The sequence below is a fragment of the Doryrhamphus excisus genome, linkage group LG5 (assembly GCF_037039965.1).
Source record: "Doryrhamphus excisus strain RoL-2023G ecotype Guam linkage group LG5, RoL_Dexc_Guam_v1.1, whole genome shotgun sequence".
NCBI lineage: Eukaryota > Metazoa > Chordata > Actinopteri > Syngnathiformes > Syngnathidae > Doryrhamphus > Doryrhamphus excisus.
Window position 1 is genome coordinate 7346302 of NC_136361.1, and position 25833 is coordinate 7372134.

The window sequence follows — 25833 nt, forward strand, 5'->3', positions numbered from 1 at the left end:
GCCACAACCAAGTGCTAAGGGCAGTTGCTGATAGCATCGCCACGGCCATCAACACCATCAAGGTCCACCACAAGCCAAAGACCATTAGGTTCCACCCAACCACAGGCGAAGTCTGGCCTCCTCACCTCTGCCACTGACTGGACACTAGAGGTGGATCTTGGCAAACAGCTGAAGTTCCCAGCCAGGATAACATCTACACGGCTCCCAACAGACATGATCATGTGTCAGATTCCACCAAGCAATTGATCATTCTGGAGCTCACAGTGCCCTAGAAGAACGTATGGATGAGGCCAATGAGAGGAAGCGTGCCGAGTACCAGGAGCTGGTGGACGAGAGCACGAGGCAAGGCTGGAAAACGCGCTGAGAACCACTGAAAAGTGGGCTGCCGAGGATTTGCTGGGCGGTCCCCGGTGAGGCTCACTGTGCTGGGCCTCACCGGGGAGGCAAAGAGGAAGGCCATCAGGGCTGCAACCGAAGCCGCAGAGAAAGCCGCAAGGTGGTTATGGATCAAGAGAGCAGATCCGTGGACAAACGCTGCTGGGACAGAGACATAGGTATGACCAACCCTGGTCGGGTCGCCTGGGCGAGGCTGTCTGATGTCGAAAGACCCGAAACACCCAATGACCCCGGGTTACATTACAGATGATGTGTCGCAGCGCATCTGCAAGATGTATCTTTCACCTGACATTAATAAAACAATAGAGAACAGGCTGAATAGATGTAAGATATGCTAACACAATGCTTATTCAGCTACACAAAAATAAACATGAACAGAAAAGGTGTCCAGTGTTTATGTAACATAACAAACAGTTTTAAGTAGAGTAAGTGTTTAGTTTTCTTCATGGCAGTAAGAATAGCCTCCGCTTTACGCCAGTTCCTAACAAGTTTCTCACTTACTCCAAACTTTCTGTCTGCTGCTCATTACTTACGTTGCTGCTCGATGACTTACTTACGTTTTCTGCTGCATTTCACTACTTGCAGCTTGTAGTCTGCAGAATATGATTTTCTGTTGGGGGGCATTTGTGTTCTGTCGTTCTCAGTTGTCTTTGTAAGTCTACTGTTTAAATATTGAATTGTTAAGGAGTAGGAGATATCGGTGCAAACGCCTTGAGTGCCCTCTTGTGGCTGTCTGTGAAATTATATATTTTTTCATTTATAAGTCACTCTGGAGTATAAGTCGCAGGAACAGCCAACCTATGAAAAAAAAGTGTGACTTACGGTCAATAAAATACGAAAATACGGTATATTGTTTGTTTGTTACGACCGTTCCACTTTGACGGTCCTTGAACGCACCTTTGTGCCTGTGCTAACTTTCTCCCACACTGCAAAGACAGACTACACAACGCTATACACATTTACACACTACACTGAAGGGGAAAACAAAAGGAGAGCTGGATTAATGGACTAAATGGTTCTAGTGTGAAACCATCCAACAGAACCTACAATAACCATGTTTCTATGAGGGGAAACGCATTGATAAATTATACTTTTTATTTATAAAATGCTTTTCAGGATACTCAAAGACACGCGTCCTGTCTGAAGACTTAATGGAGGTGGTCACTGTTTTCCCAGTGCTGGGATAATGGTTAAATTGCGGCAAAGAGAGACATAACACTTTAAAACGTGACAGCATAAAAGTAATTGGCTTGAAAGGGCAGCATGTTAGATTGTGATTGGAAGACATGCGACTAACCTAATGGACCGTAGCGGAGAAAGAGGAACACTGTGCTGTGACTTAGAGGGCATTTGCAAGGAGATGGCTGAACTTTTGCCAAGCCCCATTTGTTGTAGTAATCATGAAATAAGTAGTAGGGGGGCGGAATTCTATCAACAGTCATGGTATTGGTTTTTGCAGTTACCTATTTAAATGTATAATGCCAACATTGTTTGATTATAGGAGAGCAAATGGACTGTTTGAGCTACAAGATGCTTTGTACAATGCAGCAGATTTGGTGCCCTGCTGCTGTTGGCCAGCAAAGACAGGTCAAAGCAATACTGAGTCACACACACACACACACACACACACACACACACACACACCTCTTTATGTAAATACATTTCCGCACTAGTATGACAGGGGCAGATAGATGGAACTACATGATGCTACAGAGAGCACACAGAAAGGCTTCTGAATACTTCAAAACCAGGGAGAGCAAGAGATGACTGTGCTGCAAAAAGTGTGGATGGAATGACCACACTGCCCCCTACTGGTGGTGAAGGGTACGACTTTGGAAACACTGCAGATGATCTTGTCCTTCCCACTTCAACACACAAGTAGGCTCTTATTATGATGGTGTTTTTCAAAGGATTGCTCCATAATGATACATAGACAGGGGTGCCATAGGTAAGGACAATTTAAAAAATAGATATATGGCTGTCTGTGGGGCGTGGGGTGATTTTTTTTGAAGGGGCCCATAATTTGTTCTGGCACTCATATATATATATATATATATATATATATATATATGTGTGTGTATATATATGTGTGTGTGTGCGTGTATATATACACATATATATGTGTGTGTATATATATATATGTTTATATATTTATTTATATAGTATTTATTTATATATATTCATACACGCTACACATACCAGAGGTGCACTGCAAGGAAAGGGCAGAAGGCGGCAGCAGAGTGACAACAGATCCTGACGCAAACGAGTCAGTGCCTCACCAGACATGTCTCATGACACGTCACTGACTCTGACGTGTCTCTGACTGTGGACTCGCCCTAAGAGATACAGTGAGGAGCTCAGTCATCCGGGAGGGGCTCAGAGTAGAGCCACTGCTCCTTCACATCAATAGGAGGCATTTAATGTGCTAGGGCATCAAGTGTGGATTCTTCCTGGACTCCTCCTTGGTTAGGTGTTCTGGGCATGCCCAGCCAGGAGGAGACAAATTTGCAACGTGGACCCGGATAAGCAGAAAAAATGGAGTCAAGAGAAACTTGACGTTTTTTTGTTTTTGTTTTTTACGAAGGTATCTAAGTGGCTTTTTTGTCAAATCAAGCCTTCATTTTAGACTGAGCAACAAACAAGTTTTTATTTGGCTAATTTGTAGCAAAGTGCATGTCAGCTTTAGTCATAGCACAGACAACAACGTGCACAGGGAGGAGACACTGTGGGAAATGTGCTCCTTTAATGGCTTTTTGGAAACGAGGGGCATGGCAGCCTCGGTTTTCCAGATTTTGATGCCACAGGTCCGACTTGAGCTGAAGAGAGTGCATGGATGAACAAATAAGTTTAATTATAAAACTCTGTTCCTAAAAGGGAATACATAGACAGATCCAAAAACTCACTTGTTGTCTTGATTCGGTTTTTATAAGCTCTACTGGTTTTGGGTTGTTCTTGCTTTTAGAAAATGACCGCTTTTGTGATAGTATGTGCACAAGGGTGCCACCTGCTGGTAGGCGGGGTATAAACCGGAAGTGGCTGTGGCTTAAACGGAAACGTGTGGAGCTTACATCTGTTTATTATTTTAAGTCATTGATTGGATTGATCAGATGTTGCTATACTATATATAGTATAGAATAATAATATATTATTCTGCTATATGTGTACTGTGTACATGTGTAAGTGATCCATCCTAATGTTGTGGCCGGTCAATGCAGCAGTCAAACAGTTTTTGTTACCACTATTACTGTGTACTGCCAAATGAAAAGTAACAACATTCTTATATTGTAAGTAGCACAAATGTTTTATGTTAACTTCATGAATGAGACTAAGTGCATTTCAAGGAAAAAAGTGGTCACCGTACCCCTGATGCATAAGTGACTGATGTAACACAAGCCTGCATACAAGCATGTGTACGTTACGACACAAGTTTACAGAGTAACTTTAGGTACAATACGAAATAGAGGCGAGCTGAAAACACCTAATAAAGTGGAGTTAGTGTGACCAACGCAACATGAGACATTTTTAACTTGCTAATTGCACCGTGTACGTCAGGGGTGGGCAAACTACGGCCTGGGGGCCACATGCGGCCCACCAAGTGTTTGAATCCGGCCCGCCAGTTGCTTTTTCAGTATTTCAACTTTTAACATACAAACTGGCAACATGTCTTATTTAGTCATTTTTTTTTAAAATGTAAAATTTAGTGACATAGTTTGATGTTTAAAGTGCTCCTGAAAAAAGCCACATGAGAACATACAGCTACAATTAGACAAATCATTCAAGGAAAATGTGTGTGTTAAATACATGTTCTGGCCCCCTGGACAATTTTGTTAACTCAATGCGGCCCACGAGTCAAAATATTTGCCCACCCCTGGTGTACGTGAATGAGACATTGCTCAGACTGCCACTTGCAGAGTACGTCTAGGGAGGGGCGGTCGCTGTGTGTGACTGATCACAGAGAATGAATGCATAATGAGTAGGGGTCCTGGGGTATGCTGGAGTCTATCCCAGCTGTCTTTGGGCGAGAGGCGGAGTACACCCTGGACTGGTCGTCAGCACATACATTCACACTCACATTCATACCTGTGGACAATTTGTAGTCGCGCTTGAACCGAAACTAGCTGTCATGATCTGTGTTGTCGCTCTGCTGCCGCCTTCTGCCTTCTCCTTTCCATGCACCTCTGGCTGGCAGGAGGCGGCCCGCTCACTCCCGATGCCAATCTTGTTCCTGGGCTTTTTAAGCATGGCAGCAGGTGTGCCTCATTGCCACATTGTACCTCAACCTACCTTGTCCTACACGCCCTCCACTTGCTCGGCAACATGTTAGCTCTATGTGCCTTAGTTTTCTGGCTTTAGCAACATTTCTGTAAGTACCTGCCCGTTAGTTTTGTACTACGGTGTTTTTCTGTTTGCTTCTTGTTTTGCCTGTGAGACCTTTTGTCCACATTGTTACGCAAACGTGTCTCTGCAGTTTGGGTTCCAGATCGGCTCTCGCCACCTGTCGTGACAGAACGTTCTGAACAAACATGGAACCCGCAGCGCTCGAACCATTTCAGTCCACACTGTCACATCAAGTGCAGCTCGTGGGGAACCAAGAGACTTCCCTGTGGGAGATAATGGAGGCACTCGCCTCATTGACCGCCAGTGTGGGTGCCCCAGATCAGCGTTTGGAGCGGGCCTGCGGCCACATGCTCCCAACCGAGCCTGCGCCTCCTAGCAATGTTGTGGCAGTGAACAACCACTTGGCCATGCCTCATCGCGAGCCCCATATTCCTCACCCTCACGTTTTTCGGGTGAGTCCTCCTCATGTGAACAATTTTTACACTAGTGCCCCCTTGTGTTTGACGAGCAGCCTGCCACATACTCTTCTGAGCCCACTAAAATAGCATTTATCATGAGCCTGCTGTCGGACTCGGCCGCCGCCTGGGCGTTGGCAGGAAGCAAAGCCAAGCCCGCCATCCGTACCTCACTACAGCCATTCCTTAGTGAGATGAGGAAGGTTTTTAACCACCCCATTTGGGGTAGAGAAGCAGGGAGTCGCCGACTCGATCTCCGGCAAAAGGGACTCTCAGTCGCCTCATTCTCCATAAAGTTCCGGATTCTGGCTGCCGAGAGCGGCTACGACGAGGTGGCGGTCTGTGGGATTTTTCGCAAGGCTCTGAGCACACGTGTCAGGGATGAACTGACTGTCCGGGACGACAGCACGTCATGATCGACCTCGCTATATGGTTGGACAACCGCCTGAGAGAACGGGATCGCAAGCACGCTGAAGAGTCCGGATCGCTCATTGTGGCACCTCCCTCCATGTCCTCCTTGGCAAGGAGGAAATGGACATCGCCCACGCCGATCCCAGCATCAACCTCTCTGTGGTGCCGATGCAGCTGGGGGGTCGTCGCGTTACCTCTGCCGAGAAGGTTCGTCGCCGGCCACTGGGTCTCTGCCCCTACTGTGGTGGAGCCGACCACCAGATTGCCAAGTGTGCTACCAGACCTGCTTGTCGCAGAAGTTCTCCCTCTAGGGTCGAGACGTTATCAGGCAGGAATTGGCTCATGAGCATGAAGCTGGCGCCCGCTGGTTTTTGTGAGTATGCCGCCACAGTGAAAGAGCCGACAAGGGGGACTGCTCCCCTTTAACCTGTAGCCTCTGGGGAGGCTACAGGTTAAAGGGGACTATTTCGGGGGGAGGCCATGTTATTCCCATTACGGCTCTTATCAACTCTGGGGCCGGTAACAGTTTCTTAGACTCTGACTTTGTTGTGTCTCACAATATTGATAAGGTTCAGCTGCCAACACAGAAGGAACTTCACTCCCAAGATGGGCGCCTCCTGGCAGTAGTCACCCACCAAACCGAGAATTAGTCACTACGCCTTTCCGGTAACCATTACGAAACCATCCAGTTCTTTATTGCACCATTACAGCCAGCCCCGGTCGTTCGAGACTTAACCTGGCTTCAAAGCAGGTCCTCTCACCCGGCCGAGGGTTGGCCCTCGTACCGGCGTACAGGCTCTTCGTACCGGAAGCATTAAGGTCAGACGTACTGCATTGGGGGCACTCCAAGTTATCTTGTCATCGAGGGGCCAGGCGCACTCTGTTCCTTATCTTGCAAAGATTTTTGTGGCCAGCCATGGCATCGGACGCCAAAAAGTACGTCACAGCCTGCTCTGTCTGTGCAAGGAACAAGGCCTCTCATCACCCGCCGGCGGGCCTGCTTCAGCCGCTACCAGTCCCGCCCCTGGTCCCATATCGCCCTGGACTTCATCACTGGTGTCCCGCTCTCCAGAGGCAACTCAGTCATCCAGAACATTGTAGACAGGTTCTCCAAGATGGCTCACTTTGTGGCACGCCCTAGAGACTGCTCGACTTTTGATGAGGCACGTGTTTCGGCTGCACGGCATCCCTACGGACATCGTCTCAGACAGAGGCCCCCAGTTCACCTCACAAGTCTGGCTGGGTTTCTGCAAGGCACTGGGGGCATCGGTGAGCCTGTCATCCAGGTATCACCCCCAGACCAACGGCCAGACAGAGTGGGCAAACCAGGACCTTGAAGTGGCATTACTTTGCGTCTGCCACAGAAACCCTTCCTCGTGGTCCTCCCACCTCTCCTGGGTTGAGTACGCCCACAACTCCCTCGAAAGCTCGGCTACAGGTATGTCACCATACCTCTTTTTGTTACACGAACATGTCTCTGCATTGGGTTCCAGACCGGCTCTCAACACCTGTTTCAAATGAGGCATATTATTTGTCCACATCTCTCTCGAGAGGAATGCACTTGTCACAATTATGATGATTGCGCTAACAGACAGATCAACAAACAGATTGATATTTAATACAGTAGTTTCCTCCAGTTAAAATGGATGCAGCCTCATACGCCGCATTTTATGCAGCTGAGGGTCTAGATGTACAGAGCTTGATACTGGGCGGGGCTGAATCGTGGTCACTAGGAAAACTTTTAACGCAATGATTAAAAAAAACACTTAAAATCTTTTTGTAAAAATTACATGCATAACAGTTGTGGAAATAACGGCTATTAATTTATTTTTGTGTTTTTTATCATTTACAAATAAAAATCCCACGGTGTTTGAATGTTTGTTGTTTTGTGTCATTGTGTGACCGTGAGCCTTCCCACTCTGTTCGACGGGTCCTTGAATGCACCACAGTTGTGTGTGTGCTAACTTTCTCCAACGCTGCATAGATAGACTTATTCTGTATTTTTTCTGTTTGTCTTTCACTTCCGAGATGTTGATACTGTAAGGGAATGCAGAAAGGTAAGGTTTGATGATGTTTTTCAGTGCATATTTGTTTGGTGCACAACCTCAAGTTCATTCATTCCACCACCCACACATCAAACAAGGTCACAATCTTTTCTTTCTGAAAAACTAACTCCAGGCTCATACTAATGGAGACACCGTATTCATTTTGTGCTTCTAATTTGATGTTGTGTCTGTCCAACGTTTTACCCACAATCTATAATAAATAAATACCATACCACTACGATGTAGACCAGTCCAGGGTGGACACCGCCTCTCGCCAAAAGACAGCAGGGATAGGCTCTAGCATACTCGCGTACGTATAATGTATTGTTGTCCGATTCATTTATTGCTGCCAGCGTACGTCCCTGTATCAGTGGGAAATGGTCCACCAGTCAATTAAGCGAAGCGCTTACCAAAGTAGCACAATAAAATTTTTTGAGATTTTGGAACTTATTGCACACATAAGGCGCCGTCAGTTTTCAATAAATGTTTTTAATTTTTGAAATACATTAAGTCATTTCTCAAGTCAAAAGCAATTCGAGTCTTTTATAGTGTTACCTAGTAAGTCCCAAACCCTCAAATTTGCAACTGAAGTCTGACTCGAGTCAAGTTGTATGACTCGAGTACCCCAGTTCTGAAAATGACCAATTTGTTATTAATATTTGAATGGGCCCCAGCCTCTCTGTGCTGGAAAGGTTGGGCCTGAAAAAGGTTAAGAACTCCTGCCCAATAGTAACATACATGAGCATGAGTCTTAAATTGTATATTGTCTACTATATTAGATATTATGACTGGAATGATGACTATAGGGGTGTTATTTCATGTCAAGAGGGCTCTAATTAAGTTTATGAACCGTATTTAGAAGGTTGGAACCAGGTTTTGTATGCTCTACATACAAAAAATATTCTATTTATAAATGAACTGTGGAAATTCACTTAGCGTGGTCAGTTGTGGAACTAATTAACCGTGATAAACAAGGGATTTCTGTATCCTTTATTTTAGGTTTATTATACTGTACGGTGTTAACATGTCTTTCTACTGATAGTATCTACTTATATACTTATTTTTCATTGACACCGTGTGAGCCAAGAACAAATTGAATCACTTATAGTAGTTCCCATAGGAAAACATTGTGTGAAATTAGAACAAGTCAGTCAGACACAACATTGAAGGTGTTTAATCACAGTAGTCCCTTATAGCAGAGTGGCACCTTCTGGACAGACCTCGGTGGTGCCATTTTTGTTGTATTGTTTGATCAGTTGACAAGACTCAACTTTAAAACTATATGCAAGTGGGAATTAGATTGTTTTCAGTACGGCGGCTGCAGTGATTTAATTTTGATATAGCATTGTCTTATCATAGTTATTCCATTGTCAAGGGGATCGCAATGCAATAACTTCATATTCCATCTGTGCTTTTGCGTGGGAGGAACAGAGATTGAAGGGGAAAGAAGAAAATGGCTTCAGTGAATTTAAATGAGGAACCAACGTTTATGTCTTCCAAGGTTGGCTGCACTTGTGGTCCCCTGATACCCCCCCGTCTCACTGTCAATCCAACCCCTCAAATGATCTCCTTCCCTCTCCTTCCCCACTATTCATAGCTCTCATTTCCACTCACTCGTCTTCACCGATCTTCCCAAAGCTCTTCCCAACAATTTCTCCTCATCCTTACGGTGCTTGTTATCATTTTCTCAGCTTTTCTTGTCAACCATGAAGAGCGGGTAGCTAAATGGTCCCTGACATCAGTCATCAACTTCACTTTGTGAAGAAGTGATTGTCCCCTCCCTGTTAAAACATACCTGAGATTAACTGAGATCTATCAGTCTGGAAAAGGTTATAGAGACAGTCCAATGACGTTCATTTGATCCAACATTTACAGTCTACATTGCAAACAGTTCTTTTTACAGACCAGAGTCAGTTTTTCGTACCTGACAGTTTCAACTGCCGTCACTGACAGGAAGACAGAGACAACATCTGTATAAATCAGCTGACATGACACGTCATTGGAACATCACGTGACCACCCTGAGGAGAAGACTGCAAGTGGGAAGTCAAAACTGTCAGGTATGAAAAACTAACTCTGGTCTGTAAAAAAACAGGTTCTAAAGACAATACTGAAGCTTTGGGACTCCAGCGAGCGCTATTATCCAGGAGTAGATGGCCAACCAAAATTACCCCAAGAGCACAGCGACCACTCATCTAAGAGGTCACAAAAGACACCACTATAATACGGAAACAACTTCATCTGGCGTGAAGGTAATGACGCATTTCAGTACGAATAGTAAAATGCGGTAGTGGTAGTATGGTGGTCTGGGGTTTTGCTGCTTCAGGACCCGGAATACTTGCTGTGAAAAATGGACCATGAATTTTGCTGTCTGAAATCTGGCCACGTCCTCAAGTTGAAACCAACCTCGGGGCAGCAGGACAACGATCCAAAACACACCAGCAAGTTGGGTTAAAATTCTTAGCATAATTAACGCATCATATCAAGTCAAACCTCTGTGTTAAGAGGGCAGACGGAGCCACAATATCATCGGCACCAAGTCACAGATTGGCAAACGCTCTTTTATAATTTTATTCTGACATCCACAACACATCAACAGAAATTTAATTTTGTGTGTGAATTAAATTCAATTTTTGAATGCAACCCCTCATGGCTCATAATAACATGGTTCAAGTGTGATTTAAATGGTCTAGTACTATTAAAGTGTGTTAGGTAAATAGGTTTTCGTCTATCTTATAGCGTGATTGAAAGTTTCAGTTCATTTGGAGCTGTTAAAACATACAAATGTATGCAATAAATTAGCATACTTTCAGATGATTTTGTGTAGGTAAGTTCAACTTCCTGTATTGTTTTTGTATACAGTTGTCCCTCACCTTCACGCTATCACAGGATTGCAATACTCGATTTTGTCACAGGGTGGCAGCAGCAGGAGAGGAAGCACTGAGAAGGCGCTGCGTCTGGAGAAATGGTCATCAATATTATACAGTATAAGCTAACGCTGACACATTGTTTGTTTTGATGTTATGGTGTTGCAGGTGGGCTTGCATATGAATATTGTACCTGTCGTGATCGGTATTTGCAAAATTAGTCATGGCGCTGCATTCCGTTTAAGTTATGTGCCGAGTATTGACTGTAAAACTGTTAGCTAGCTGGAGTTAGCATGCATGGCTATGTTAGCCACAATAAACAAGGGTTGTACTGCCTTTTTGTATTTTCACTGAATTGTCATTTAGAAGAGTACATATTTAATGTGATCTATTGTCAAATATAACATGCATTTTCAATTATACCATTTGTAACGACACACCATTACATTATAATCCTTTCAATATGCTTTATTAGACAGTACATGGACATAAAGACACATGCCTGAAATAAATACCTTTATGTGAAAATCATATAGAGGATGATCCAGATGCTAAACGGAGATTATATGGCATAATTTGAAAGTACCCTCTTTATTTTACTTTCAGAGTGAAGTGTTTTCCCAATATGGTGTAGTTTTCCTGTTAAAAACGTGGGTGGGGTTGGAGGATTAAAATAATAATAATTGTATTGCTTGAGGATAATCGGCATAGTTATTATATTTATTGCGCGCTATGGGGTGGAGAAGTGATGCTGGGAGAGGATGACGAAGAGGAAATGCTGGGCGTGCGTCCTTATTGGCTGCGAGGCACTGGTACCCAACTGTGTCAAGTGACACACTTTAATCTTGAGCGCTGCCTCATGGGAGACCTTCAAAATAAAAGCTATGTAGTCCAATCGTAGCCCGATCATAAAAGCGTGCGTTTTCCTCATTAAACCCATATTTATTTATAATTATTCCACCAACATGGAATCTATAGATATAACATAAATGGCCTTTATAATATTTCGTACATTTGTGAATATCTACAAAAAGGTATTTTATATCGTATACCGGTCAGTTACAAATTGTTTAATGTTTTGGCTAGCTTTACTAAAGGCAAGCGAAAAGGATGTGACTTGCCTGTGGTGTTTGTCATCATCCCTTCCTTCGGTACGCAACATATCTTCTTTCCTTTTGTCCTTATCTTCGACATGAAGCGCGGTGGAAAGTAGCTGTTCCAGTTTTCACATTGACGCTTGGAGGATGATCCACCGTCAGCTTCTTTTACACCAGGTAGGTCGACCATCACCATTGTTGCTGTGTAACGTTTGCTAACGTTTGATTTTGTAGCGGCCCAGAACTCGTTAGCCCGCTTGTGCTGCTACATGTTACATTTCTTTTTCAAAAAGCACCTCACGGTGAACAAGAATGTATGTATTACAGGAGGAAAGCCTGCTGCTGTGGGTGTTTCCGAATTTACCAACGAATGGCTAAAGGAGGCCACTTAGCACCAAACCTAATTCTTCGTCTTCATTACGTGTTCCCTGACGAATCTAACAACCAGTAAATAATAGCATAATGCTACTATTATTATTATTACACAGTAATGTTTGTTCACTTTACTCCTTTGATTGACTGGTTTATTCCTGATTATTGAAAAAGGTTAAAAGTCATTTTAACTGTAACCTACTTTGATACTTTAATTTTTTTTCTTTTACTATTAAACAAAAGGTAAACTGGAGTTACTGTGACATGGAGAAGGGGTATTTCATTGCTTCTTTCTACATGTTGATGTGCAGTTCAGTTTCAGTTTCAGCTGAAGTTAGTCCTGCCTTTCATTCATTCATTTTCTACCGCTTATCCTCACGAGGCTCGCGGGTGTGCTGGAGCCTATCCCAGCTGTCTTTGAGCGGGACTGGTCGCCAACCAATCGCAGAGCACATATAGACATACAACCATTCACACTCACATTCATAACTATTTGGAGTTGCTAATTAACCTAGCATGTTTTTGGAATGTGGGAGGAAACCGGAGTAGAAATGCAAACTCCACACAGAGATGGCCGAGGGTGGGATTGATAGTCCTGTTTTTTTAAAAAAAAATAATACTACGATGTTCAATTGTCTTTCCGCCACTCTCAAAATCCTGTCAAATGTTGATTGGGTGTGAAAAATATCATAGTTTTTGTGCCAGTAAATGTTTCAGGACTAGCAGGGAAGGGTGAAAACCTGCGAGTAAATGCTACGCCCATAAAAAGGTATATTTATGACACAAAGAAAGTGTGAAATCTTAATGCTTGATGAGAAAACCTGATCGTTTTAGCATAAAATATACATTAACAGTAGAACATGTATGCTGTACTATGACCTGTATTATGATTAGGGGTGCAAAAATTCCTCAAATATTTTGAGTACCTCGATTACAAAAAATAATAGAATTTGAGGATTTTTTTCTGACTCGAGGAATCGCTCACGTCAACAACGTGCTTATGTCATCATAATGAAGAAGGAATAGGTGAGAAAATGCAAAAAGGCAACAAAAGGAACTAAAACAAAAAGAATAAAGTTCCAATGTTGTTGCCAAACAAAATGTAAAAACAGACAGAAAGTGTGGCTAAACAGCAAGTGATGATGGCATCTGTTGTAAAGTGTGTCTTCTCCCGAATACAGCAGAAGATCCCAGACATCTCAGAAAAGTATGCTAATTATTATATAGTTCGAGATGGAAAAAATTGCCTTTTCGCTTTCCTTTTGCTCTTTAACCAAGCTAACTTACAGACTTGTATTAAATGAGTGTGTGTTTTCTGTGGCAATTTTTGGAGGAAAATAAAGGCAAAGTCACTGAACTGAATTAGGTTTGCTGTCAGTACTTATTGTAGGTACAAGCTAATTTGATTATTCATTGTTATTATCTCCTGTCAACTTCCTGTTGAAGGAAGTGGATGTTTACTGCTTGAGCTCCACATTCGCTCCCAGTATTCAGGACTATTTTAAAGCTTTCCTGACCACACATATTGAGCAGAAGAACAAACCGACACCTTTGTGTGAGGTAGAAAGCCATGCTCATGAGGAAGACTCCAAGGTGACACATGAGTTTCCGGAAACAGAAGAATGTGAACGATTGGGCAAGGCAGGAGTTAAATTATATGGCACCTGGCACCAAAAGATAGCCAATTTACAGAATGAGATGACAACAGATTGAAGCCAGATTGACGCCTCACAGTAAAGAAGGATTTCTTGATGAAGATGAAGGAAATGGATGAGTTTGGATGAGAGAGCTACAGAAATAACTAAGATAACAGAATGTCAAGGAAAACATGGCACTAACAAGGAACAAATTACCATTGACATGCCGAGTGGATAGGTTGGAGCAAAGCACCAGCATGAATGATGTGGTTGTGACTGGGCTTTACATTAAGCTCAGGTCCAATGCCAGAGCAGTTGAGAACAGAGGAGGACAACACGATGACGTGGACTGTTGCCTCAACAAGTGGACAGCTTTCTGCAATCAAAGAGGGTGGATGTCAACACCAACAAATGTTTTCCACTGTATGGCAGTAATGAAGTTGTAGGTAAGGTTGTGAAAGATCCAGGCGCGAGATATGGCTGCATTGGTAGCAGCCTCCTTGATCGATAAGAATCAGCCATAAATCCTTAGGTTAATTATAGAGAGAGTACATTGGTAGCACAGCAAAGCCTGACCAACAGACCAATATCGACGAGAATGGTACCCTTTTTTCTAGGGCTGCTGCTTATATTTATAGGTTAGTAACTTTAGTGGAGTGTTCAAAACACCATGCTCATGCAGAAATGTTGCACAGTTACTATTGATATTACATTGTGAGTATGGCATTGTTTACTTTTCCAACACACCATTTTCATTACACCGATGAAGCAAATCGTGCTACTTACTTATGTTGGCTTGGACAAATTTTTGCAATATTTAAAGAAGATTGTTATTATTTTAGGGGTTTTGCAGAATACGAATAAGACTGCTGTCTAATAACCAAATAATCAGTGGATTATTTTTTTTTTCGATTAGTCGTGTTAATGAGACACATTTTTTCATTTCCGCCTCTGTATGCAGAAATCAAAGACTTGAACTGACAGAGCAACTAACTGCAGAAACACCAGGTTGCCTCTATTCTTTTAAAATAACGTTAAATAATACAAAAGCTGAGTGTGTGTTAAATAGCTTTAATAAATGCACACAAAAATAGAATTGTGATAATTTTCTTAGTTGATTAATCTGAAGCTTGTTTCAATTAATGGAGTAATCAGGCAGGTCATAGAAGGTCATAAAAGGACCAAATTAATATGAATACTGACAATTAGTGGTTGGGTCTGCAACAAATCTTGTTATGATTAATATGATTACCAAAATAGTTGTTGATTAATTGGGATATCGATTACCATCAATTAATTGTTGCTGTTATATATTTTATATTGATTCATATTGATCTACACCAGAGAATCCGAAGACACCCAAGGCATCAAGGAAGTGAATAAATAGTGATAATTGTAATTTTTATTGTTATTACATCATCTCGGCAACAAGGAAATTGAAAGGGCAGAACACACAAACAAAAATGACGCAATCTGATGGAATAAAGTCATCAACGTTGGACAACAACAACTTAAAGGATTGTAGAAGATGATCAGGATTTGGTCATTTTGTGATATCCGCAGAGTCTTCTTCTTTTAGTGTATTAGTGTTGGACTGATATATTTCACTTGTGATGGAAACGACTGCAGCCACATTGTCCAGTCCATGGGTGGGTAATTAGTTTTCCCAACCAGCAAAATATTGTGGAGGGCTGTGCCAACAGGCTGAATTAAATGATGTTTAAAAATCAATTCCATCTGTGTATAAAAGCAGATTATTTGTATTTTGACAAGATGCTCACAAAAAGCATCTTTTATTCAGTCTCAATTTAACAAAATATGCATGTTGAAACAGGTCACATTTTAGAAAAAACAGTGTTAAATCAGCTTTATAGAAATTATGAGAAACACTTTCCTTGTAGTCCAACCACCTCATTTTATGTTTTTCTGTTGTTTTTCAATGAGGTGGATATGCCAATGACTTTGTCATCCTGACTGTGAACAAGTTGTAGAAAGACTACCTTCGGAGACCATTAGTGAGCCTCAGTTGGAGATAATTTCATTTCCATCCTCCTGTCTCCTTTGTTGATTGCATTGTGTGCTGAATGAATAATGATGGCATCTTGAAGGCAATTATGCTAGTTTATCATGGGAGTTTTAGAAAATGTAGGAAGGACAACTGGATATTTCCCTGGAGAATTCTCCATGTGTGTTAGCGTAACGAGTTGTGTCACCACTATAATGAGGACTGTTGGGATTTGGACATGAATGAACCATGAAGTCCTTTTCTTTGTCATACATCTTCACTCCCACAAACTGTGATTCACGTGTGCAGTAGTACTACAGTTGCTAATTGAAAGCCCTTCCCTATAAAATCTTCCCTTATTTTTTGGCTGACAAAATGTGAGCACATCTGTAAGAAAAAGTGAAGTTCAATAGCATAATCCAGGCGAAATAGATTACTGTCATTGGTTACTACACATCGTTTTTTTATTTTTACCTCAGTTTCAAAAAATCATTTCCAAGAAGTGGCGGCTTTGACTGAATCGTGGTGCCCTGCCACAATCCATGACATACACTACGTAAACCCAGAAGCGAGCCGTTGAATACAAGCAAAGCAACATTTTGATGAAAACTTTCATTGAAAACCAAATCATACAAAAACTGGGGCGTTCAAAAACCAAGTTGTGATGTATATACAATTGTCCTTGTGAGAGACATTTATTTCATGCTTTCTTTCAATCCCACGCACCTCGGTATGAGAAAGGCTTTGTCCTTCATGATAAATAATTCAATTTAAGTCAAGGAAAAACATGTCCATCCGTCATATCTGTCATATGCTTGATTTCATTAATGCTTGCAGTGTCACAGTGTAATTAAAGCATTGCATTTATATTTTATATTGAATTCATTAGCAATATTCATGGTCTAATATCAACCCTCTGTTTTAGCTAAAGTACACGCGCAATAGACTCTTTGTTTAGTGCAATCAGACCTACATTATGCTGTATATCCTCACAGTAATTATCCAAGGCTGTAGGCAGTTGGTGTCGTATATAACAGTAATGGTGAGTGGCTCTTGACGTTGGAGTCGGTCTTCAGTCTACGATACGGACAATAGCTTTGCTTGATGGACCTTTCTCTGTGATGTAACGGTATGTAAAAGGTAGGGCCCCAGATGCAACAACATAACATTGAACAAAATAAAATGCATTTGATGAAAAGCTTAGATAGAGAAGAGTAGTACAGCAGAACAAAAGAAAAGGTTTTGGAGAACTACAACAAAAATGGGGGTAACCGGGGCAGAACAATGAAGCCTTTCGAGGACAGAGAATGTGGGAGTAAATTGTACTGGTACATGGATCAAGATAAACTGACTGCTAGAATACAGGTAGTAATTCAGATACAAAGAACTACAATCCGGCGTCCTCCTCCTGCAGCAGTAGCTTATGCCACTCATTGTTGGGGATGTATAGTATATATATATATATTCACACCACTACATATATACAGTATAGTATAATATATATATATATATATATTATATATATATATATATATATATATATATATATCAGGGCTGCAGCTATCAAATGTTTTAGTAATCAGGTATTCTACTGAAATTTGTTTTCCGATTAATCATTGTTGCCACACAGCAGCTCTTCAATGGCAATTGAAGAGAGAATGGAAAAGGTTGTGAAGCTGAATCGCCAGTACTTACAACAGTTGCTTTTATTGCAAATGTTGAGGAACGAGTTGTGTCAAATACATTTTCATGGGCATATCAATTATCGTTCTTTGGTGGTCCTAGTTCAAAGTGGGGATCTACAGTATGAATACTGTATATACGACTGAACATGTGCATTTTGCCATCTTTCATCGTCCACACTGTGCTGTTTATGTTGTCTTTGCGCCTCCATTTTCTCGTTTTTTCCAGCTATAGCTCAATTATTTATTATTTGTCCTTAATCTTATCTCTACGGTATTACTAAAATGAACTATGATCATCATATGCTGCAAAATGCACAAAGACGAAACAAAAAAGATTATGTTAAAAACACTAAATGTCAATGTCAAAAACACTAAATTAAATTGAAACATTTCTTCTTATCTAGCGCACAAAAATGACGTTTTGACATGCTCACGCTGCATTCGCTGCCTGTGCTTTTTTATGTGTTTTGTAATGAGGCGCCCCTCTCCTCCTCCTCCTTCCCCCAGGTTTTGGTCTGCTTTGGGTTGACTGGTCATTATGCTGATGCAGCTCTGTAGTATCAAGGTCAGTGTGCCCCCGCTTCCCTGACCATCCACCTCCCTTTCCATTTGCCTGCTTGCCACCATTTAGCCAGAGGTCAGCTAATCCTAAAATGCATACCCATACTTTATATTCACAATTTTAAAATATTCAATACCATACATAAATCAAAGTCCAAATTGTGAAAACCAGATGAACCACGGACTGAATACACACTCATGCTGCAAAATACTGTACATGATTTTTGCTTTGCGTGACGATAACCTGATTCCTTCTCACCAACTGCATGCTCAAAGTGCTTCAGCATTTCGACTGTTCCATCAAGGCTGACTGAGCCATGCCCCGAAGCTCCTTTCTTACTGGAGCATTCTTTGATCCTTCCATGGAAAATGAGCTTCCTTCCTTCCAACTTAAATCACTATCCATGATTTAGAGGCACACATCTTTCATAGGTCTCCACTAAAGTAATAATCAGATTTTCCTCCAGTGATAATGATACTTGTAAGAGATAATTTATTTGTCATCTTGGTGATGACAATTGGTAACTGAGACGAGTGACTCCGCAGTGTGGAAGGACAGTTAACCAGCTCTGTTAAGTCTACAATACATTGACACATTGCAGCTTGTCACTCTCAGTTTTGCAGGACACAACCAGGTTGTGGCATCAAAATGCATTATCTGCAATATGCTGTAATTTGCAGATTATAGAGTTCATCCACTAAATGTATGAAGAAAAAAGTATTTGTCCATATATAGGCTGCACCGGTCTACAAGCCGCAGGTGTCCACATTGTAACATGGGATTAAATAAATGCTTTTTTTCCAAACAGCGCCAGTGCTAGTTTAACAGTCACCAACCAGAAAACGTCATTCATTGATTGCCATCTTCTTCCTCCTTCTGGGAACTAAAACCACAAAGTCGTCTCCTTTAGTATCAGAATTGAACAGCCTTGTCACACATTTTGTCAGCCTCTCCCTTTTTCTTTTATTGTCGCAGTCTGTGTCACTTTTGTCTCAAGGCAAATTAGCCCTTTAGCCTGAGCTGTCCTTAACATCATGCAGTAGTCCAGCCTGTTGGTGATAGCAATTACCTGTTAGCTTTGATGATGAGATATGAGCGTCTTTTTCCATTCAACATATGCAAGCAGTCAAATCATGAGCTGTAATAATTCTACGCTTGATCAAACTTACTTACCGATCACAACACAATCACTGCATAAGACTTCCAAACATAGCATCCACGTCACTACTTCTTGAAGCTGCACTCCAAGCCTCATGGGATCTGAGGTTCTTTTAGCCATAAATTAGCCACATCACTGTGTAAGCCAAAGGGTTCAAGGCATGACAAAAAAGTAGTGGCCTACACACTGAAAATTACGGTTATTGAAATCTCTATCATGGGCCAAATTTGTATTATTTTGATCATACTGATCACGCATATACAGAATCCACACTACTTGCTTATTGGAATTCCATCAACAATTTACCTGAACACTTAAGTGTTGAGGGCCAGATTTGAACAAAGACTGTCACAAAGTCCACACAGCGTGACACAGTCTTACACCTACATCGTGTTGTTATATACCAGGGGTCGGGAACCTTTTTGGCGAAGAGAGCCATGAAGGCCAGATATTTTAAAATGTGTATCTGTGAGAGCCATATACATTTTTTTAAACATTGAATGCAATAAAATGTGTGCATTTTATGTAAGACCAACAGTTTTAGATAATGGGCTCTAATTACGTAGACCAGGCACACTACCCCACGCCAATGGGGTGTGGCCAGCACACTTTCGTGAGCAGGGCAGTGTCTAATAATAAATCAAATACTTGTTGCCATTAATACAACTTCTGCTGCTGCATAGTTTTGCACCGTACTCCGTAGACGTATTTCATTCTTTTGGCCATCTTCGTCAGAAGGCTTGGTTCTGCAGCTTTAGCTATTTGACTAAAGGAGGAAAGTTTACATTTACATGTTTTTTGACATCTCAATGACCGAGGTAGACTACAGCATTACCCAGTAATAATCAAGTTTTGGTGTTTGACCTGGAAAATATCATTAGGAAAGATAGATATGATTGGCTGTATTGCAGCAGAATATAGATGGACAAATTAAAATGCATAAGAAAGTTGTTGATTTTGAATATTATTTTTAACAGTCATTTCTGTGATGGTTTACTTTAAAATGTTAGCAAAAATAATTTTTTATTGTGGTAAGAAATGCTTGAGAGCCAGATACAGTCATCAAAAGAGCCCTACCTGGCTCCCGAGCCATAGGTTCCCTACCTCTGTTATATACTGTACTATACAAGTATGCTGTACATTTTATGTGTTATTATCACACGACGTAGGGTGAATGAGATGGGTTTTCTGCCAAAAAATATTTTCAGAGAGAAAAGCATGACAAGGTGGGTTTTCCCACCCACCAATTTTTTTTGACACGCAAATATGAATGCTCCCATGAATGACAGGAATGCTTATTCACAAACAGGCAGGCAGCAACTTGAGACAATTATTTGTTGATCATTTATATGACCAATGTGCTTCTTGCATTGCAGAACTTGTACCAGAATCGCCTTTTAGGCTTGGCAGCGATGGCCTCTCCAACCCGTAGCAACCAGAGTCGCCAGCGCTGTAAAGATCGTCACAGCTATGGCCCAGATTCCTATGCTGGCAGCGGTCTGAACCAGGAAGCCTTCATGTTGGGGTTGTCACGATCCACCAGTGACACTGATCTAGTCTCCCCAGACACTCGCTCCACCCTAGCTGTCAGCTCTTCTCACTACACGATAGGGCAGTCTGAAGACCTTGTGATCACATGGGACATCAAGGAGGAAGTTGATGCTGGGGACTGGATTGGAATGTACCTTGTTGGTGAGAATGTTGTGCTCTTTCCCTCATATGAATTCAATTGCCTTAATTCAACTCCTAAAAGGGGACCTATTATGCTTTTTCCACTTTTCTGCCCTACAAAGTATTCTCGTAGTATTCTCGTGATGATGCTACAGTTTCAGATAAAGAGGTGGAGAGGAGGAGGTTTGTGCATTTGTAAGCGAGCCCTAAAAGAAGCCTGGTATGGCTCAAAACGCTCGGTTTTAAAAGGCGTGGTAAAACTGCCCCTTTGTGATGTCACAGAGGGGTGGACTTCCTTATATGGGTGTGGCTGTAAGCCACTCCCCCAAGCTCTGCTCCTCTGTTTACTTGCTTGCAATGGCTCATACGGAAGTTCTTGATTCCCTACCAGCAAAAGAAATGCATTTTAGCATAATAACATAATAGGTCCCCTTTAATGTGACTATGTCATTGTCATCGAGTGACAGAAAACATGCTTTACATTTTTCATGTAGATGTGGCCTTTTTTGTACAGTTGTAGAAATTCTTTCACATCCACATTGATTTGTGACTTAAAGGTTATCAGGAGAAGGGAGGATTTTTTCCTGTCACCTTTAATGTGGAGTTCAAACTTTAGTATTCAAATCCTGCTACTGCTCCGCTCAAAAACCAGTCAACTTTCAGACCAACAAATCTATAATCAGGAAGTGCAATCACAGTCTGTGGCCATGTTTTAGCCCTTGCTCATTCAATCACACAAATGTCAATCAAAGTTGTGTCAATCAAATGTTGTGGAAATGGATCTATAAATTTAAAGTGTGCTTTCCATCACTCTTTCCAGATGAGACTTTATCTGAGAACTTTTTGGATTATAAGAACCGAGGCATCAATGGCTCTCACAAGGGACAAATAGTCTGGAAAATTGACTGCAGCTCTCACTTCAGTGACTGTAAGTTCATTTCAATATGCTTCTCTGACAAACCCATAAGAACCCAGACCCATTTATGCATGAAGTAAAATGATAGGAGATGTACCACTGAGTCAACCACATTGAAGACATTTCTGGTGTTTTTCATATAATACTACTGATGAACCCAAGTACCTAGGTGATTGGTAGTCCACAAAGGTTGAATTGTGGCAACTGGAGTTTTCTTGTTAGTCAAAGACGTTTCACCTTAAGTAAAAAGGCTTCTTCACTTCTGAATCGTAGGTGTCTAGTCTCCCTATTTATGCCTCGGGTGGATGTTTCTCAGGGGTGGTCACAATAGAGCTGTTGATGTGGTTGTTACCGGATGTGACTGCTAAACGGTAACAATATGTCGATTGCCTACCTTGTGGCAAACCCACTCATTAGTGGGCACTCTTCCAATGGAATGAGACATCTCTGGGGGAGACAGGTGTCAATCTCAGTCACAGGAGGGCCAAAACTCAAAGCACACTTTAGGTTACGGTCTGAAGAGTCGTTCATTCCTGCTTGAGCTTTCAGACAGTTTTTAAGGTCACACTTACTGAATGACAAAGAGGAAAGCAAGGAAAAGAGAGGGGGAGCTGCTGTCTGCGGATGTTGATTTTGATTGAAGTTGTTGAAGTGATTGTTTGACCGACCACCTCCTAGTTATGCTCACAATGTATGGGCAAAAGCTAGTATTTTATATCCACACAAAAACTCCACAATCAGGGAGATTAACTTCAGTTGGGATGTTGGTGGACGAGGGGAATTTCCAGGATTCTTCTGCAGAATCTCTTTTCCCAGCATGCTTTGTTATACCTACAATAATGTGCGCTATTTGGTACCGACTGGGCGTTGTTTGTAGTCATGCATTATAAATAAATAAATAAATATATTTATAATTTATAATGAATATATTATTATAAATTATTTGTACTTTTGAATTAATGCCACGGTGAATTTGGCTCCCTCTGTAACTAGTATGTTAGTCCAATCAGTCCTGCATATGACCTGACCTCTTTCAACAATAGCAAGTCGGGTGTAGTTGTAACGGGGAAAGTCCATCCATCCATTTTTCTCTGCTTATCCGGGTCGCGGGGGTAGCAGTCTCAGTAGGGAAGCCCAGACTTCCCGGTCCCCAGCCACCTCATCCAGCTCCACCGGGAGGACACCAAGGCATTAGATATTTGAACTTTTCCACCTTGGGCAGGACCTCATTCCCAACCAGGAGGGAGCATTTCATCCTTTTCCGACTGAGAACCACAGCCTCTGATTTGGTGCCGAATCACAGAAGCTTCACACCGAGATGCAAACCGTCCCAGTAAAAGCGGAAGGTCACAGCCCGGAGAGGCCATCAGGACCTCCGCAAATAGCAAAGAAATTCTAAGGCCCCCGAACCGGAGTCCTTTGATGCCTTGGCTGCGCCTAGAAATTCTGTCCATGAAAATTGTGAACAGAATCAGTGACAAAGGGCAGCCCTGGCGGAGGCCAACTTTAACCAGAAACAGGCTCGACTTACTGCTGGCAATGTGAACCAAGCCCCGCCAATGTCACCAATCTCCCGGAGCACCTTCCAAAGTGTGCCGCGGGGGGCACGGTCAAATGTCTTTTCCCAAGTCCACAAAGCACATGTAGACCGGTTGGGCAAACTCCAACACCCATGCGAGGGTGTTAGACCTGGTCCAGTGTTTGGCGACCAGGACAAAAACCACAAAAAGAAAAAAAAAAAGTTGCAGTCGGTAAATTGGTTTTGCAATTCTCTTGCTACGTTTAGAGTTTTTTCCAAATTAGTATTCCTTTGTATCTGCATTTGGACTCATAAGGGTTGCTTGGTCTTTTCAGTGTCGAGGTCCTTGCATTCCTCACTGTATTACATAAACAACAGCATTACCCTCTCAGTATTTTATCGTTGGGGTGAACCAGCTTTGTCTGTGGGTGTTGGTGGGTTTGAACTGCACCTCTATTTGGAGAAAATCCTTCTGAGTCAGAGCAGAGAATATCCCGACCACTGAAAATACAAGACTGAAGAAGAAGACACAGGAGGCTCTTTTTATATGTAACTCACATTGGTGTATTACATCAGCAATATTGGTTTATTTAGTTAATATTGATGTTTCTGTTGCATTTTATCGCTTTTTAAAATTTATTCCATTAATACTAACAAAATCAAAATTGTCTTCCATTTTTGCCTCATTTCTCCTTCAGCTGAGACTTTGATCTGCTTCAAGTACTACCACGGTGTTACTGGGGCACTGAGAGCAACCACACCCAGTCTAACCATCAAAAAGGGAACTGTGCCTGTGAGTATTGCTTCATGTTATCATGTGACTGCTGCTTTAAGACTTGAGGGCCATTATTATGATTGTTGCAAGGTGTCGTAACAGCCACAAGCTCTATGACGTCATCATGGAGGAGTGAGAGAGAATTCCCCTAACAATCCCGTACAGCTCGGGTGAAATGTGTGCTCAAGAGGATTAAGGCAGTGCTCAGTGTTTCCCCCTAAATTGCCAGCGTGCAGCATGAAAACACGCATGCAGCTGTAGTGAGATTGCTCCTCTACAGTGGCCCTGTGCTGCATGTTCATATGCGTGTGTGCGCATGTGCACATGCACATCGTAGCTGACTGTGTTGCAGTCATTCCCCCATTGTTACATTTCACACTTTCATAGTAGAAAAAAATCAAAATTAGTCGTTTAATCAATGGGGTCATAATACAGAGCAGACGAGTAAATATAAACCATGTAGAGACAGAAAGAAAAAAGAAATCAAAACTGTTGACTCTAGAGAGGAGGGTGTATTTTGTCAATAAATAATCAGCATCTCTGGTAAGTGTGATGTATTTTATTATTATTTTAAATGTTTTGTTAAATATGAATAGTAATTCTAAACTGGGGCGGCATGGCGGTCGAGTGGTTAGCGCGCAGACCTCACGACTAGGAGACCAGGGTTCAATTCCACCCTCGGCCATCTCTGTGTGGAGTTTGCGTGTTCTCTCCCCGTGCAATTTGGAGTGGCCAATTAAACCTAGCATGTTTTTGGAATGTGGGAGGAAACCGGAGTCCTTGGAGAAAACTCACACATGCACAGGTTCTTCTTAGGCGGGGTACACCCTGGACTGGTCGCCAGCCAATCACAGGGCACATATTCATACCTATGGACAATTTGGAGTGGCCAATTAACCTAGCATGTTTTTGAAATGTGGGAGGAAACCGGGGTACCCGGAGAATACCCACGCATGCACGGGGAGAACATGCAAACTCCACACAGAGATGGCCGAGGGTGGAATTGAACCCTGGTCTCCTAGCTTTCACAAGTCCAGTTTTATTAAAAAAGAAAATATATATCTATATAAAACATGTCACGAGTTTAATTATAAAATATTAGCAAGATTGAATTTTATCTTTTCCTGTTTAAATTTATTCTGGGTGCTTTCAGCGCATGCTCATAGTATATGACGTAACACGCAGCTCGAGACGTTCTTCAGTTTTGAAAATGGAGGCGATCAATCGGCACTGGACTGCTGCGGACTGGACGAACGAAAAACTCGCAATACGGCGTTATTCCAACAAGTGAAAGAAAAACTCGGGGAAGTCGGTATCACATGATGTTGACTAAGGATCGACCAATACATCGGCCGGCCGATATTTGTGTTCTTTACTTGAATCGGTATCGGCCGATGTATTTTCCTCCGCTTGATTTACAGACAGGCATCCGCCGGGCAGCCTTGTGTTGCCGGAGGACCCTGCAACACACGCAGTCGCGGTACCCTTCCCCCACTGGTGAATCATAACAAGGGCGCGTTTTCAACTTTTAATTAGCCTCTAACAGTTAAACTTAGTTGAAATATTGCCACCTGCTTTGAAATAGGTAACGTGAGCGCCAAGTGCATACAATACACGTGCTTGAGAATATTGTGGCGCTCGAGGGTCTTTTAAAGCGGAGAACAAGTTTTATTTCACTAGTAAAATAATAAGCTTGCTTTTCACACCATACACAGCCCATCACATTTCACTGGGTGACCGCTGGCATAACAGTTTAAGTCACGGTGTGACAACAAGAAATCCCAAAAACATCACATACCAATGCAACAGACGAATAAAAGCACTCTCACTAATTGAGCAGACCAAGAATGAACAACTATGCAACTTTAACTACAAACTGACGAACTATTTACATCGATGGGGCCCAAAGCACGCTGGGAACCAG

At 42.1% G+C, this 25833-nt stretch overlaps 1 protein-coding gene across 3 annotated transcripts in view; it reads left to right on the top strand.

The window, feature by feature from the left end:
* The first annotated feature begins 11599 nt into the window (after positions 1 to 11599).
* Positions 11600 to 25833, top strand: part of hecw1a (HECT, C2 and WW domain containing E3 ubiquitin protein ligase 1a) — a 47279-nt gene continuing 33045 nt past the window's right edge. For 2 of the 3 annotated variants that reach the window (XM_058060044.2, XM_058060046.2), the window contains exons 1-4: positions 11600 to 11785; positions 20405 to 20720; positions 21520 to 21627; positions 23833 to 23927. In XM_058060044.2, coding sequence (XP_057916027.2) covers positions 11756 to 11785; positions 20405 to 20720; positions 21520 to 21627; positions 23833 to 23927 — 549 coding nt within the window. In that variant the 5' untranslated portion in view covers positions 11600 to 11755. Of the gene's footprint in view, positions 11786 to 17814; positions 17873 to 20404; positions 20721 to 21519; positions 21628 to 23832; positions 23928 to 25833 lie in introns of all 3 variants that reach the window. The other variant, XM_058060045.2, reaches the window with a different exon arrangement.